The 16078-nt window shown below is 38.3% G+C and overlaps 1 protein-coding gene across 12 annotated transcripts in view; it reads right to left on the minus strand.

Moving 5' to 3' along the window:
* UTRN (utrophin) overlaps positions 1 to 16078 on the minus strand; it is a 590704-nt gene that overhangs the window by 452182 nt on the left and 122444 nt on the right. For all 12 annotated transcript variants that reach the window (XM_021936868.2, XM_021936864.2, XM_021936872.2 and 9 more), the window contains 4 exons: positions 4630 to 4722; positions 2968 to 3045; positions 2505 to 2597; positions 119 to 291 (listed from right to left, as the gene is read on the minus strand). In XM_021936868.2, coding sequence (XP_021792560.2) covers positions 119 to 291; positions 2505 to 2597; positions 2968 to 3045; positions 4630 to 4722 — 437 coding nt within the window. The remainder of the gene's footprint in view (positions 1 to 118; positions 292 to 2504; positions 2598 to 2967; positions 3046 to 4629; positions 4723 to 16078) is intronic.

Genomic DNA, 16078 nt, shown 5'->3' on the forward strand with positions numbered 1-16078 from the left:
TGCAGAAAGGAGAGCAGTGGGACTGGAGAAGGGGCTTCAGGGAGTAGTGGTGGCAGCAAAGGGGCAGAGAAGAAACACGAATTTGTAAAGCCCACTTCTAGATAGAGTAATGTCTCACTTATGTCGGTGGAGGACAGCATTAAAGGCGAGTCCATCTGTCCAGCTGGTGGTGAAGTTGAGGACGTTGACTTGGCTATAGGGCCTGGTGGTCTGACGCACCCAGCTGAGCAGGATCTTTTCACTGTTGGTCTGCTGCAGGTCCGACATGACATCCTTCATGACATCTTTCACCTATGTAAGAGAAACCAGGCCTGTCTATAACTCATACTTCAATCGTTTACTTCTATTTAATTCAATGAAGTCTTTGAAAAAGCAATATTGCACTAATTAACCATTATGGATCAGGTAACTGGCATTCATTTTACTTCAGATTTTTCTGTAGACACTGGAGCAATAAATTTTAACAGTGATTATTTTGGGGGACAAAATTTGAGGTGATTTTTACCTCACTGTTATACATTACTGTGTTTTCTATATCTTAAGCAACACTTATACTATGTTTGGTTACAATGAACACTACTTTCATAGTCATAGAAAGTCATAGTTTATGTGTTTACAAAGACCTTTTCAATTTAAAAAAGTTTATTTTCTACAAAAATTAGAAAGGAAAAACTTTTGAGTACGTAAAAATAAAGTATCTTTCCTGATTGCAATCACAATTATACTCTAGAACTAACATTTTAAATTATTATTCTAAATTAGTAAACATGTTTCAAGAAAGTGCTCAAAGAATGACACAGATCTATCTAAGGGACACAGGAGCCAATTTAAGAGGCTCACACTGGCCAAATCTAGGATGACTTGAACACTCAAATGAATACTAGTAAAAGATTATAAACCTATGCAAATGTCCATGAATCTATACTGATATGTAAATGACTAAATGAATGGAGAGAGAGATAAGATAGACAGAGAAACAAGAAATAAGGGGAAGCTCTTCCTTACAAGTAGAAAGCCAACTAATGTAGAAGGAATCATGAAATTAGAAAATCATCATCTATCAAGCATCATAATAATAGCTGGTCCAGGCAAAAAGTATGAATGGGTGCTAAAACTAACGAATAAAACTTCGATAAAAACTAAATATTTATAGAGTCTCAAAGTATATCCCCACCCGATACTTTTAATAACAAAGGGTAGTCAAATCACAGGGAAGAAACTTGGTAAATACCACCTTAGCCAAACAATCAAAGTTAACATTGCCAGAAAAAGAACTGACGGACATCACCTATCCCCGATATGATGCACTAAGAAGAACTCACGTCACTTTTGTGACGTCCCTGCCAAAAGTGAACAACCTGAACTTAATCATAAGGAAACCTCAGCCAAGCCCAAGCCCACCTAGAGAGATATTCTACAAAATAACTGGCCAGCACTCTTCAAAAATATCAATATCATGAAATACAAAGACTCAAAAACTTCCAGATTAAGGAGGACTAAAGAGACATGAAAAATAAATGTAATGCCTGATCTCAGATTTTCTTTCACTACTAAGGATATTACTGGGACAACTGACAAAAATCTAAGATCTGTAGATTACATAATTGTATTATTTCAATGTTATTTTCTTGATTTTAATAATTGTATATTAAGTTTTCATATTTAATAATCCATGATTGGCATTTTAAATATCAGTATTTCACATTTCATATTATTATACCAGTAAGCTATTGTGTTTACATATGAGAGTTCTTGTTTTTAGGAGAATGCCATGGTTTTAGAAAATACACAGTAAATATTTTAGGCAGATAGGGAGAGAGTACAAATGCAATATTGACAACTGGTAACATTTAGGAAATGTGAGTGAAAGGTACTTGGGAATTCTTTGAACTATTCCTGCAACTTTTCTGGACATGAAATTATGTCAATTTTTAAAATTTAACATAAGAAAGGTACGTACTTTTTTCCCTAGACCACAAAAATAGGGCATTTTGTCAGTCTCTTCCATTGAAAATTGTTATGAGTTGAATTATGTTCTCTAAAATTAATATGTTGAGTACTTCAGAGAGGGGCTCTATTTGGAAATAAGGTAATTGCAGATGTCACGAGTTAGAATGAGGTCACACAGGAGTAAGGTGGGCCCTAAATCCAATATGACTGATGTCTTTACAAAAAGAGGATATTTGACACAGATATGCACACAGGGAGAACACCACGGCAACACTGGAGCTATCTTATCACAGGCCAAGGAACCGCAAAGATTGCAGACAAACCACCAGAATTTGGGGGCAAGGCATGGATCAGAGTCTCCCTCAGAGACTTCAGGAAAAACCAACCCTGCTGATGCCTTGATTTTGGACTTCCAGCCTCCAGAACTGGGAGACAACAAATTTCTGTGTTCAAACCAAGCAGCTTGTGGTACTTGGTTATGGCAGCCCTAAGAAACCAAAAGACAAACAATACATTTTCCATCTCTATTAAAAAGTGATTGGAAATTTCCCCACCTGCCAGTGCAAAATGATGCTCCAAAGTAAACCCAAAGTCAGTTTGTGATTTCCATCCACAATGTCAGTTCCCCCTATATTCACTAATTCCACCTATTAAGAAAAAACAAAACAAAACAAAACAAAAAACAAAAAAACACTTTTAAGACAATTTATTCACAGAACTCCAGGTTTTCATTTTAGCATATTTGGATAGCAGTATAAGTGAGAGATAAGAGAAATTTCATTTTAGAGAATCAGGTGAACCTAAATCTCAAAAATGTATTATTTATACCACAGATCAACATAGCCATCAGAAAAAGCACATGACTGTTTCTTCACTCACAGAAAAAGTTCAATATTTCTCATAATAAAAAATGTTTGCAAGAATCAGTGGATGCCAATGCATCAAGCAGTTGGCGAGTTTCACAATAAATAATGCTGATGGCAGCACAGACCCCCAAAACTCACATTACAAGCTTACATTGTTCTGATGTAAAACCTGCAGCACTCTGTTGACGTTATTTAAGGCATGTACCCTTGTGGAACCACGTTCCTTTGGCTGGAAAATAAAACACAAAAGCAAGTAAAACTGATTGTCCCTCCATATGTCTGACAAACACTAACATTGAGATATACACAGAAGAGCAGCTCAGCGTGCAGGGCCCCTCAGAGGCAGGAGCTCTGGCTGAAGTCTCAGGTTACCACCCTGGAAGCTGGTGTTCACAGTATGTAAATCCCTCAACTAACAACATCTTAAGATACCAGTTCCCTAACTTGCAAGCATATTGAAATGTCCTAGGCAGCTTCATAAAAACACCAATCCCTCAGTCCAACCCCACCCCGAAAGAGTGTGGCTTAATGGGTCTAGGGTGTGGTCTGGACTTGGGATTTTTAAAAGATTGCCTATAGTTCTAATGTGCAGACAAGTTTGGAAAACAGTGCTCTATGAACAAAGCTTCCTGTCTCTCAATTGGTATGGCTGCAGAAGGATTTTAGAGAAGCTGTGGCCTCTTTATTCTGCACAGATGTGAACAGAGCAAGGAGGATTCAGAGGCACCATCCCCAGGCTCCAGGTAGCATTACAAGAGCCCTCGGAAGGCGGGGAATCCCCACCTGGGGAAAGATAACCTATGCAGCTTCTTTCTACGTCACTGGCCAGGGAACCTTATCTGAGAGAGGGATCAGCCTGTCTAACAGTTATCTACCCACCACCTGGAGGGCAAAGGGAGAGAATGACACCCCACACTTCTGCAAGAAAGAAATTCATCTTCAGGAGTGCATCTGTCTGTCCTGTGATAGTACCTCTACCTCTAGAGTTAACATTTGTACCCATAAATGCATCCTCTTCATTGGCAGTTTTTTCTGCATGACTATGGAGTATCCTACACATAAAATAATAGAGATGTATTTAAAAAATAAATAAACAAAATACAATCCTGAAAATCTGAATAAAAAATGGATGTCATTGTTTTTGACAACTTTTTGTGTTTTTTTAGAGACGGAGCCTCGCTCTGTTGCCCAGGCTGGAATGCAGTGACGCAATCTCGGCTCACTGCAAGCTCCACCTCCCGGGTTCAAGCAATTCTCCTGGCCTCAGTCTCCCGAATACCTGGAATTACAGGTGCATGCCGCCACGCCCAGCTAATTTTTTGTATTTTAGTAGAGACGGGGCTTCACTGCGCTGCCCAGGCTGGTCTCGAACTGCTGAGCTCAGGCAATCCGCCCGCCTTGGCCTCCCAAAGTGCTAGGATTACAGGTGTGAGCTACTGTGCCCAGCCTGAACAACTGTTTTAAAAAATATTTAAAACTTCAATGTGTTTGTCTCCAGACTCTGCTGTTCAAAACATTCTGCCCTCTCTATAAATCCATTCTTTTTTGTAATTTCTCTCATCCTGGGCTGTATCAGAGCAATAAACAGTTAAGGTAATTTTATCTTCAATAAAAGCAGAGCCCTCAGAAGAACCGAAATGTTGTTGCATCAAAGCACTCATTAAAACACTTCATTAAAAATGTTCTCAATTTCAGCCTTTACATTTGAATGTAAAGTAAAATGGATACGTTCACTTTAATGGGTACCCACAGTGGGTCATCAAGTATCAGTAATGACTGGAGACTCCATTGTTTACAAAGATGACTTGCTCACCAGTGATGTTCCTGTGAGGCCTTCTAGAAGATCCAATAGCTTCCTTCCATCTTTGAGGTCTGTGAACATATCATTGATTGGTGGTTTCCCACTCTGTAAAAGAAAAACACAAATAAAGTATGGGGTATGCCAACAGCAGAAACTCCACATACACCTGCAAATAAATGAGTGGCTTCATTTTTTGCTCAATTAAAATGTTGTGGATGATCTGCAGACTATCCAAATTTGTCTTTCATAGAAAGAACAAGTACAAATACAGAAATTTTCAAATCCCATAAAGAATATTTTAAGCTGAAATAAATTACATTTTTCCTTATAAAGAAAGCAAATCAAGCTGCTGTTAACATTGATAGGCCTTCGGGCACCGTGGTTCATGCCTGTAATTTCAGCACTTGGGAGGCCGAGGCGAGCTCAGGAGTTTAAGACCAGCCTGGCCAACATGGTGAAACCTCATCTCTAGCAAAAATATAAAAATTAGCTGGGAGTGGTGGTAGGCACCTGTAATCCCAACTACTTGGGAGGCTGAGGCAGGAGAATTGCTTGAACCCAGGAGGTGAAGGTTGCAGTGAGCCAAGATCTCACCACTGCACTCCAGCCTGGGCAACATAGCAAGACTCCATCTCAAAAAAAAAAAAATCTACAAAGTCTGGACATAATTTCACACAAATATACAGTAAAGTGTTAGAAAGAACAATGAATGACAACAAAATAATAGACCTTGAATATAATATATGTTCCTGAGAAAGCAATGATAAGGAGATGCATTAAAAATGTAAATGAGCCTACGACATCCGGGTGCAGAGGCCAACAAAAAGCATGAGGATTGTCACTTCATCACTGCATTTCACATCACAGTGTGACAATGTCTTCCAGCATTTCCATTATGGGAGCACGTGATTTGGTCATCAATTTCAGGGCTGAGGTGTTCAGTCTGTATTTCTGGTTATTAATTTCTTAACACTTAAGGCACTTTGTGCTTAACAATTAAATACTTTCTGTGCTTAAAACTAGTACCACTCCAAGATTTTGTCGGTTGAAGCTTATAGAATTCCTAAACTCTTGTCCCTGATAAATAGCCTCAACTCCCACAGATAATCCTGCTCTAGTGTCTGATGCCAGAAAAGTCCACTCCATTCACTGTAAGTTTGGTAGATCCTTGCCTGTCTGTGACACAATGGGTTATTGTGCAATGGGGCGATCACCACATAGAAAATCAGGAAGCCTCGGCTTTAAGTCCAGTTTGACCATTAACTACCTGGTGAACCTGGCTCAGCTACCTAAATTTTTAAATCGAAAGTCACTGTAAAGATCAAATAATATAACATTATAAGAAAATGCGCTGAAAACTATAGAGTACAATTTAATATTTAATAAATGTTGTATTATCTTGTATCAAATTACTGCCTTGTATAATAAAATCTCCACAGAGATTAACAGTTCCACTTCCCGTCAATAATAGATATTTTTTAATGAATACTTCTTTTATCTTCTTCATTTCTCACTTTAAAAAATAAATACGTATCATTTATATGAAGCAAAACTTTACCCTGAGTTTGAAATGGAGGAGGGGGAAGAAGGAGCCATTCTGAAGCTTCCTAAAATTTGGCATTACTCCTTCCTTCCTCCCCTCGTGATTCCTTATCTGTTTTTATTGTGTGTGTGTGTGTGTGCGCGTGGTGTGCGCATGCATGCCTGAAGAGACCTGAATTGCAAAGATGAATAAAGATTCCACATTTCTGCACACTCAACAGCTTACCATTCGGTGGAAGAGATACTCTGTTTCAGAAAATAATAATTACAGTGCGATGTGTAAGGTCTGGAATAGAGAAGTGTGCCAGTGCTATAGGAGCACAGAGGAGAGAGAGGCCCCAAGAGCACTGCAAGCCAGGGAGTGGGCAAAGGCTTCAGACAGGAGTTGACCCTTGAACTAGACTTGATTTAGTTTTTTACAAGGCATAATTTACTTATCTTTTAAAAAATTTAGATTCAGGAAGTTCATATGCAGGTTTGTTACATGGGTATGTTGTGTGATGCTGAGGTTTGGGTCTCGAATGATCCCACTGCCCAAGTAGTGAACATAGTACCCAGGAGGTAGTTTTTCAACCCTTGTTCCCCTCCCTCCCTTTATCTGTTTTTAAATAAGTATTAGGTATTGTCAACTCATCATTTTTAGCATGTGCCTTCTTCATTGTTCATATACTCCAGATAAGGCAAAGTGCAGTCAAGTTTTCACCACAGAATCAGTAAAGAATACACTGTTACTTATTCATATCTGAAACAAAGCTGCTTTTCTATTCCCAGCTGCCTTTTTCACAGACAGCAATGGATTCAGGGTCAAAGAGATTTTCTCCATCAATCAAAATAACACAGAGATGTGCAAGATGCAGGAACCACTTTCCAGAGGCAGAACTCCAGGAAGCCAGGCAAGGGGCAATGTCTCCCTGAGGGGAAAGTCCCGTGAGGACTTGCTACCCACTATCAGTAAAAGCAATGGGCAGAAGTGGCCTTCATCACCTGCCTACCTCTAATCCCCCTCCCCCACCCAACTAGAAGAACAGTTCTGCAAAATAGCCAACAAATAACCAAATTCACTTTCAGGTCTTAGGCATAGCAAAAATATATCATACAGGTAAAGCACATGGGAGAAACAAATGGGGGTATATAGGCATAGAAAGGATCTTAGAAAATACTGATGATGGCAAGGGCAACTAATATAACACCTGGGCATACTGTAACCTTTCTCAAATCCACTCTCCACTTTCCAAAAAATAATATAATACAAAACAACTGGTTGGGCGCGGTGGCTCATGCCTGTAATCCTAGCACTTTGGGAGGCCGAGGCTAGAGGATCACTTGAGCAGGAATTTGAGACCAGCCTGGCCAACATGGCAAAACACCATCTCTACTAAAAATACAAAAACTGGCTGGGCGTGGTGGTGCACACCTGTAATCCCAGCTACTTGAGAGACTGAGGCAGGAAAATTGCTTGAACCCAGGAGACAGAGACTGCAGTGAGCTGAGATCATGCCACTTCACTACAACCTAGGCAACACAGCAAGACTGTATTTCAAAAAAACAAACAACAACAAAAAAGCATTATATAAAGGAAATATAAATATTTATTCATATTATAAATAATTATAGATATCCATCAATGACCTCATCTGTAAACAAGAGGCCTCTTATTGGCCATAGAATTTTGGGCAAGTTACTTGGCCTTTCTGCATCTATTTGTTTACCTGTTAAAAACTAAGATGACAGATGTTCATTAAATGGTTGATGTGACTATATCACAAGCATAACTTTAGTGTTTTCTATTGGCAGAAAAGTATAATAAAATATCAACAATATCTAAAAGGACTGAGACAACAAATAAGCACTTCTTCATCTCAGGCAGGAGGGCAAAGCAGGCCCTGAACATGAGAGCATGGTAGTGTCAATTCACGGAGAAAGATCTCACAAGTCTGAGGTTTCATTAATGTGTCATATGATGATCTGCAGGAATATACGTCATTCAAAAACAATTAACTACCTTTTGTTGTAAAACGAAAGCAGCCATAGACAATACATAAACAAATACACCAATTCGAATGACTATCTTCTAATAAAGCTTTATTTCTAGACACTAAAATTTGAATTTCACATAATTTCCACATGTCACAAAATATTACTCTTCTTTTGATTTTTTGTAACAACCTAAAACTGTAAAAACCATTCTTAGCTCATAGGCCATACGGAAACAGGCAGTAGAAATATGAAATGTTCTTAGACATAATGATAGCAAGCATTCACTGTATCAGATATGTTCTAAGAGACTTATAAAGATTTAATTGTATTATTTAGATGTATTATTTATTTCCTTATGATAGTATTTCAAGAAAAATAGCATCATCTTCTTCATTCTACAGGGGAAGAAACTGATGTGGAGGTGACTTAACAAATGAGAGGCAGAACCAGGATCTGATACCACAAAATCTGACTCTAAATCTATGTTTTCAATATCTGTGCTATACTGCTACTAAAATTATGAAGGCACAGGACTAGGACAGATAGGGAAGAAAATATTTCATCACTGGACTGGGATATATAAGGAAAAAAATATTTAATCACTGGGGTGGGTGGGATATATTTAGTGGCCTCCCAAAGAGAGCAACAAGATATATACTACATTTTGATGAATTCAAAATGCAGACTATTTTTTCCTAGTACGCAACTTTAAAGTGTGTCTGGTGCTTTGGTATCACAAGCTGTAAACTTGGGATCCACTCTGGCAAACAGCTTGGAAATGTCAGAAGTCATCTATGAATAAAAATAAAAACTGATTCATCCTGACAGTTAACCTCTTATTTCGATTTTGAAATCTTTGCAAAGACTCATTTGCAGAGACTTCTCTGACAAAGAGAATACAGTTGAATAACGCATTTGGACAAATATTTAGTGAATACCTCCTTTGTGCTTGGCCCTGTGGAAATGCCAAGTTCAGGTCATTCTCCTTATTCTCAAGACAGTTTCCATAGTTTTCCAATAAATACAAAAGGGTATAAATGAACAGTCTTGAACTTGAAAGGTATATAAGCCTTGGGTCACATTTAACTTTAAAAAAATTAAACAAACACATTACATGACTCTAGATGACAGATACTACAGCCCTGGCATGGCCAGCTTTGGCTGTACCCAAGTCTCAACTCCCCCTACCATCACCATTTGGACAAGTGAGACCAGCATTCATACTTGCAGCTGGGACACTACTGCTGCTGGATTTTAAAATGTTAGAGCACAAAGGCAAACGATCATCACAATGCACGGGGAGAAGCCAGGGTGTCTCGTGGGGAGCAGGGGCTGCAAACAACTGCAGTGATGACACATTTGAGGGAAGCAAACCTGATGGGCCCCAGGCACATCTGGAAAATCAGCTGGCTCTGCAGGCTCAAATGGCAGCTCCTGCTCAGTTCTAGTCCAGAGTGGCCATATGGGAATTCAGGTTCACTGTGGGCAGAACTTCTCATTTTTAAAAAGAAGGTGGAAATCTGTATTTATATGTATAATCTCCTGATAACTATAATTTCCTAAAACACTGTGCTAAACAAATAGATCTTGTCTACAGGCACACCAGGTCATAGGGTGACTGATGAGGAATTTCTGCATACAGCATGACTACATATAGGTGAAATATAGGATTAATCAAAGAGGAATGCCTTAAGGAACTGGTCAGCTTGGGAGAAAGGCCACACACAAATATGCACATACACACACACACACACACTCACACATCCATGGACTATAGAATATGAATAATTGCAAATATATCATATATCAAGAAATAATCACTCTTGCTCAGGCCAAAAACACAGGGAGTCATTCCTGATTCATTTCCTTTCACTTATTCTCCATCTCTAACCCACCCACAAGCCCTGTCCTTCCACTTCCAAAAACACATCCCAAACGTGATCACTTCTTACCACGGTCATTGTGTCAACTCTAGCCCAAACCGCCATTATCTATTGCCTGAACTCCAGCTCCAGCCAACTGATCTCTTTGCTTCTACGTAAGAGCCAGAATAATTCCAGTTTTAATGTGCAGACCACATTGTGTCATTTCCCTGATTTACCCTAATGGGAGTCCATTATAGGCAAATCCAATCCAAACTCCAAATAAAAATCTTGTGAGATCTGGTCCCACCCTCTCTCTGATCTGATACTGTATTATTCTTACCCTTCTTCAATACTCCCAAAGCACAATTATTAATATTTCTATCACAGATCATGTTTTTCAGCAACAGTAGTAGTAATGGAAAAAATCTATAAAAGATTGAATAAGGAAGTAAGATTTAGAAAGTACAGTTTGGATTTCTTAAAAGAGTGAAATTCTAATTCTTTGTATCAATAACAAATCAGAAGCAGAATTGGGCCTTGGATTTTCCAGTAGGGAGATAGATCAGTGCCTACTTTCTGTCGTACAGTATGCAAAAACCAAGGCTGATAAAAGCAGCCCTTGACTTCACGGCACTCAGACTCCAAATACAGTCATGAGTCACTTAAGGACAGGGATACAGTCAGAAAAATGCATCCTTAGGTGATTCCATCATTGTGCAAACACCATAAAGTATATTTACACAAACCGAGATGGAATAGCCTACAACACACCTAGGCTAGATGGTATAGCATATCACTGCTAGGCTACAAACCTATAGAACATGTTACTGTACTGAATACTGCAGGCAACTGTAACACACGGTAAGTATTCATGTTTCTAAACACAGAAAAGTTACAGTAAAAATATGATATAAAAGATTTTAGGCTGGATACAGTGGCTCACGCCTGTAATCCCAGCACTTTGGGAGGCCGAGGCGGGTGGATCACCTGAGGTTGGGAGTTGGAGACCTGCCTGGCCAACATGGTGAAACCCTATCTCTCCTAGAACATAAAAATTAGCTGGTTGTGGTGGTGCACACCTGTAATCCCAGCTACACAGGAGGCTGAGGCAGGAGAATTGCTTGAACCTGGGAGGCAGAAGTTGCAGTGAACCAAGACCTCACCACTGCCCTCCAGCCTGGGCAACAGAGAGAGACTTCATCTCAAAAAAAAAACAAAAACAAAACAAAAATAGTACACCTGTATAGGACACTTAACATGAATGGCGTTTACAGGACTAGAAATTGCTCTGGGTGAGTGGTAAATGAATGTGAAGGCCTAGGACACTACTGTATACTACCGTCGACCTTATAAACACTGTACACTTAGGCTACACTAAATTTATTTTTAAAATATTTTTGTTTCTTCAATAATAAACCTTGGCTTACAGTAACTTTTTTACTTTATAAGCTTTTCAATTTCTTTAACTTTTTGACTCTTTTATAATCACACAGCTTAAAACACAAACACATCACACATCTGTGCAAGAATATGGTTTCATTTTTTCCTTATTCTATAAGCCTTTTTCAATTTTTAAAACTGTATTTTTTTAGTTTTTAAACTTTTTTATTAAAAACTAAGACACAAACATACACATTAGCCTAGGCCTACACAGGGTCAGGATCAGCAATATCACTGTGTTCCACCTCCAGATCTTGTCCCACTGGAAGGTCTTCAGGGGCAATAACACGCATGGAGCTGTCGTCTCCTATGATACCAATGCCTTCTTCTGGGACACCTCCTGAAGGAACTGCCTGAGGCTGTTTTATAGTTAACTTTTTTTTTTTTTAATGAGTAGACGGAATACCTTCTAAAATAATGGACTGGACACAGTGGCTCACACCTGCAATCCCAGCACTTTGCGGGGCCAAGACAGGCAGATCATGAAGTCAGGAGTTTGAGACCAGCCTGCCAATATGGTGAAATCCCGTCTCTACTAAAAATACAATAATTAACCAGGCATGGTGGCACATGCCTGTAATCCCAGCTACTCAGGAAGCTGAGGCAGAAGAATCGCTTGAACAGGGGAAGTACAGGTTGCAGTGAGCCATAGTTGCACCACTGCACTTCAGCCTGAGCAACAGAGCAAGACTCCATCTCAAAATAAATAAATAAATAAAATAATGATAAAATTATAATAAACACATAAACCAGTAACATAGTTGTTGGTTATCACTACCAAGTATTATGTACTGTACATAATTGTATGTGCTAGCTATTTCTACAACTGGCAGCATGATAGGTTTGTTTACAACAGCATCACCACAAATACCGGATGATACGGTTTGGCTGTGTCCCCACCCAAATCTCAAATTGTAGCTCCTATAATTCTCACATGCCATGGGAGGGACCCAGTGGGAGATAACTGAATCATAGGAGTGGGTCTTTCCTGTGCTGTTCTCATGATAGTGAACAAGTCTCATGAGATCTGATGGTTAGTTCCCTGCACATGCTCTCTCTCTCTTGCTTGCTGCCATGAGAGACGTGACTTTGCTCCTCTTTTGCTTCTCACCATGGCCTCCCCAGCCATGCGGAACTGTGGGTCAATTAAACCACTTTCCTTTATAAATTACCCAGTCTCGAGTATGTCTTTAGTAGCAGCATAAGAACAGACTAATATACTCGAGTAAATGGCATTGTGCTATGCCCTTATGACAGTTACAGCATCACTAAGTTATGGGAATTTTTCAGCTTCATTATCATCTTCTGGGACCACCATCATATATGTGGTCCATCAATGTCCAAAACATCCTTATGCAACACATGACTGTAGATATAAACAAAAAACAGTACTAACATAATATGGCAAATATGTTAAGGTGAATTTGCAAATCTAGCTTGGTACTGCCAAAATTATACAAAGAAACAGATATAGCAGGGAGACAAAATCTGTCCTATGACTTACCTAAACCCATTATAAGCAATCAAGTTATAACTGCATATAATAAAAAGAGTTGGAAGATAACAGATTTTAAATGCTTTCAAAAGTAATATGTCTGATGAGTGTCATCTTACAAACGAATTACAAATTTGAGCCCTTTGACACTGATTATTCTATTATTTATTTACACCGTTTTCAAAACAGGATTTGAGACACTCTATTTAATTCAATTACTAGTCCCATCATTTACTGTGTGTCTATGTGTGTGTGTGTGTGTGTGTGTATACAGTATATATATACACACAAACATACATAGTGTACATATCGTAATATATTCATACTCTCCTCAGATTAATCTGATGCCCCTGATAGTTCAAAATGATGCCCCAGCATCTGATAACATTGTAAATTTTATGGTCTCTCTCTCTCCCCCTCCTCATCTGTTTTTTGCAAGAAGTTGGTTAATTTAAAAATTCCAATAGAAATAACTTAATTCAATATTTCTCGATCTTTTCAAATTAGAATCTTTAACTCATGAACCCCAATCTCAACACTGATACAAATGTAACACCCTTTTACATTCTTGTAATTCTTCAATTTTTTAATAATCAATATTGCATCAGTAAGCACTATGTACAACATCATCTTAGTTAATGATAATATATTTATATGATAATACATTTTTAAGCCATTATACAACAAAATGCTACACTTTTTCTCTTGGTGGTGGAATTAAAAGTAGTTTGAAAATTTTTCTTTGGATTTACTCTTTTATCTAATTTTTACAAAGTTTATGTATTATTGCATAAATTAAATAATAGAAGTCTTCAAAAGAATGTTGGCTCTAGTCAAGATTAAGCAAAATTATAAAATTAGGTTCATCTCAATTATAAAATGTGTACCTTAATCAATGAAATGAAGACTGTATGGTATTTAGTATTTACTTTTATGATTCAACTCCATGGTAAAAGAATAAACACAGCATTGCTTTCCACAGAGAAGACTGAAAGCAAAATAAGGGCACTGAAATAATGCCTAATGAGTTCCTTCCACACCTCAACAACAGAAAACCAGCAAAATGTGCTCCAGTCACTTAAACAATTAGTGAGTGCAGATCTCTCAGCCGTCCTCTTTAAGAATTCTGGGTGGTCAGCACAAGTTGTTAAGAATTGAAAAAGATTCCTTTTAGAAGCTTGCTTGGAAGGAGGGAGGGAGAGAAGAGGAAGAGAGAGACAGAGATAAGAGAAACAGACGGTTGCAGATCATCACAGAGTATGCCACATTAACTACAGAGCAATGATTTACAGTGTTTACTGTAAATGTGCAGAGAACAGTCCAAATCAGTAAATGTGCACCTACCTTCAGAACTACAAAATACTGTAAAACACATGCCAAACCAAGTAATATCTTTCAGGGAATCACAAGTCACACAGACATGTAACAGAATGTTTACCTTGATTTTGGTAAGTTATCGGTATAGTGATGATAAAATCTGGAATGATAAGGAACCAGTGTGGGGCTCAGATACCTGGTGGCCAGAGGCAGGGGCCACTAGCGTACTCCATGGACAATCAGGTGAGGTCTGGGGGCTGAATAAGCTCTGACTCCAAATTAGCAAGAAAAAAAAAATGGGCTAAGGACATGAATAGACAATTCTCAAAAGAAGATATACAAATGGCCAACAAGAATATGAAAAAATGCTCAACATCACTAATGATCAGGGAAATGCAAATCAAAACCACAATGCGATACCACTTCACTCCTGCATGAATGGCCGTAATGAAAAAATCAAAAAACAATAGAGGTTGGCAAAGATGCAGTGAAAAGGGAACACTGCTGGAAATGTAAACTAGTACAGCCACTATGGAATACAGTGTGGAGATTCCTTAAAGAACTAAAAGTAGAACTACCATTTGATCCAGCAATCCCATTACTGGGTATCTACCCAGAGGAAAAGAAGCCATTATACAGAAAAGATGCTTGCACACACATGTTTATAGCAGCACAATTCGCAATTGCAAAAATATGGAATCAGTCCAAATGCCCATCGAACAATGAGTGAATAAAGAAGTTGCAGTGTGTGTGTATATATATGTGTGTGTGTATATACTATTAATACTATACAAATAGTATATATACTATTATATATTATATTTTTATATATAATATATTAATTAATATATATTAATATATAATATTTTTGCAGTTGCAAATTGTGCTGCTGTAAACATGTGTGTGCAAGCATCTTTTTTGTGTAATGGCTCCTTTTCCAAATGCCCACCTCTGATGGGCATTTGGGCTGTTCCATATTTTTGCAATTGTGAATTGTGCTGCTATAAACATGCGTGTGCAAGCATCTTTTTTATATATAATATAGATATAGATTATATATATACTAATAGTATAGTATATATATAGTATATGAATAATACTATTCAGCCATTAACAAGGAATGAAATAATGGTATTTACGGCAACCTGGATGAAACTAGAGACCATTATTCTAAGTGAAGTAACTCAGGAATGGACAACCAAACATTGCATGTTCTGACTCATAAGTGGGAGTTAAGCTGTGAGGATCCAAAGGTGTAAGAATGACACAATGGACTTTGGGGACTGGGGGTGGGAGGGGGTGGGTGGAAGTGGGGGTGAGGGATAAAATTCTACAAATTGGGTACAGTGTATACTGCTCGGGTGATGGGTGCAGCAAAATCTCACCGAATCACCACTAAAGAACTTACTCATGTAACCAAACACCATCTGTTCCCCCAAAAACCTACAGAAATGAAATAAATAAATAAATAGCTCTGACTGCACATGCATACCAGGCAAGGTCTGTAGGCAAACTCAGGAAACAATACAGCTTATTCCATGTATACACAACTGGCAATACAGTAGAAATGTTTGAAGAACGCAGTCCTTCAAAAGATAGGCTTCCATGGGACTAGGGTGAGGCACTGGTAATGCACTGATTCTGACAGTGTAAAGGTAAATAAATGAAAGTTCCTTTGTTCAATATATATAAAGGAGAGGCAGCTACACTGCTCCTTCCCTTCCCTTAGGGTGTCTCCTTAAAACAAAATAGACCCAATTTTTGTGATCAAGAAATAGATAAACCCAGTCTCGTTTTCCAAGTTAAGTTAAACACAGGAGTTGTT

This window comes from Papio anubis, chromosome 6 (assembly GCF_008728515.1).
Source record: "Papio anubis isolate 15944 chromosome 6, Panubis1.0, whole genome shotgun sequence".
Classification (NCBI taxonomy): Eukaryota; Metazoa; Chordata; class Mammalia; order Primates; family Cercopithecidae; genus Papio; species Papio anubis.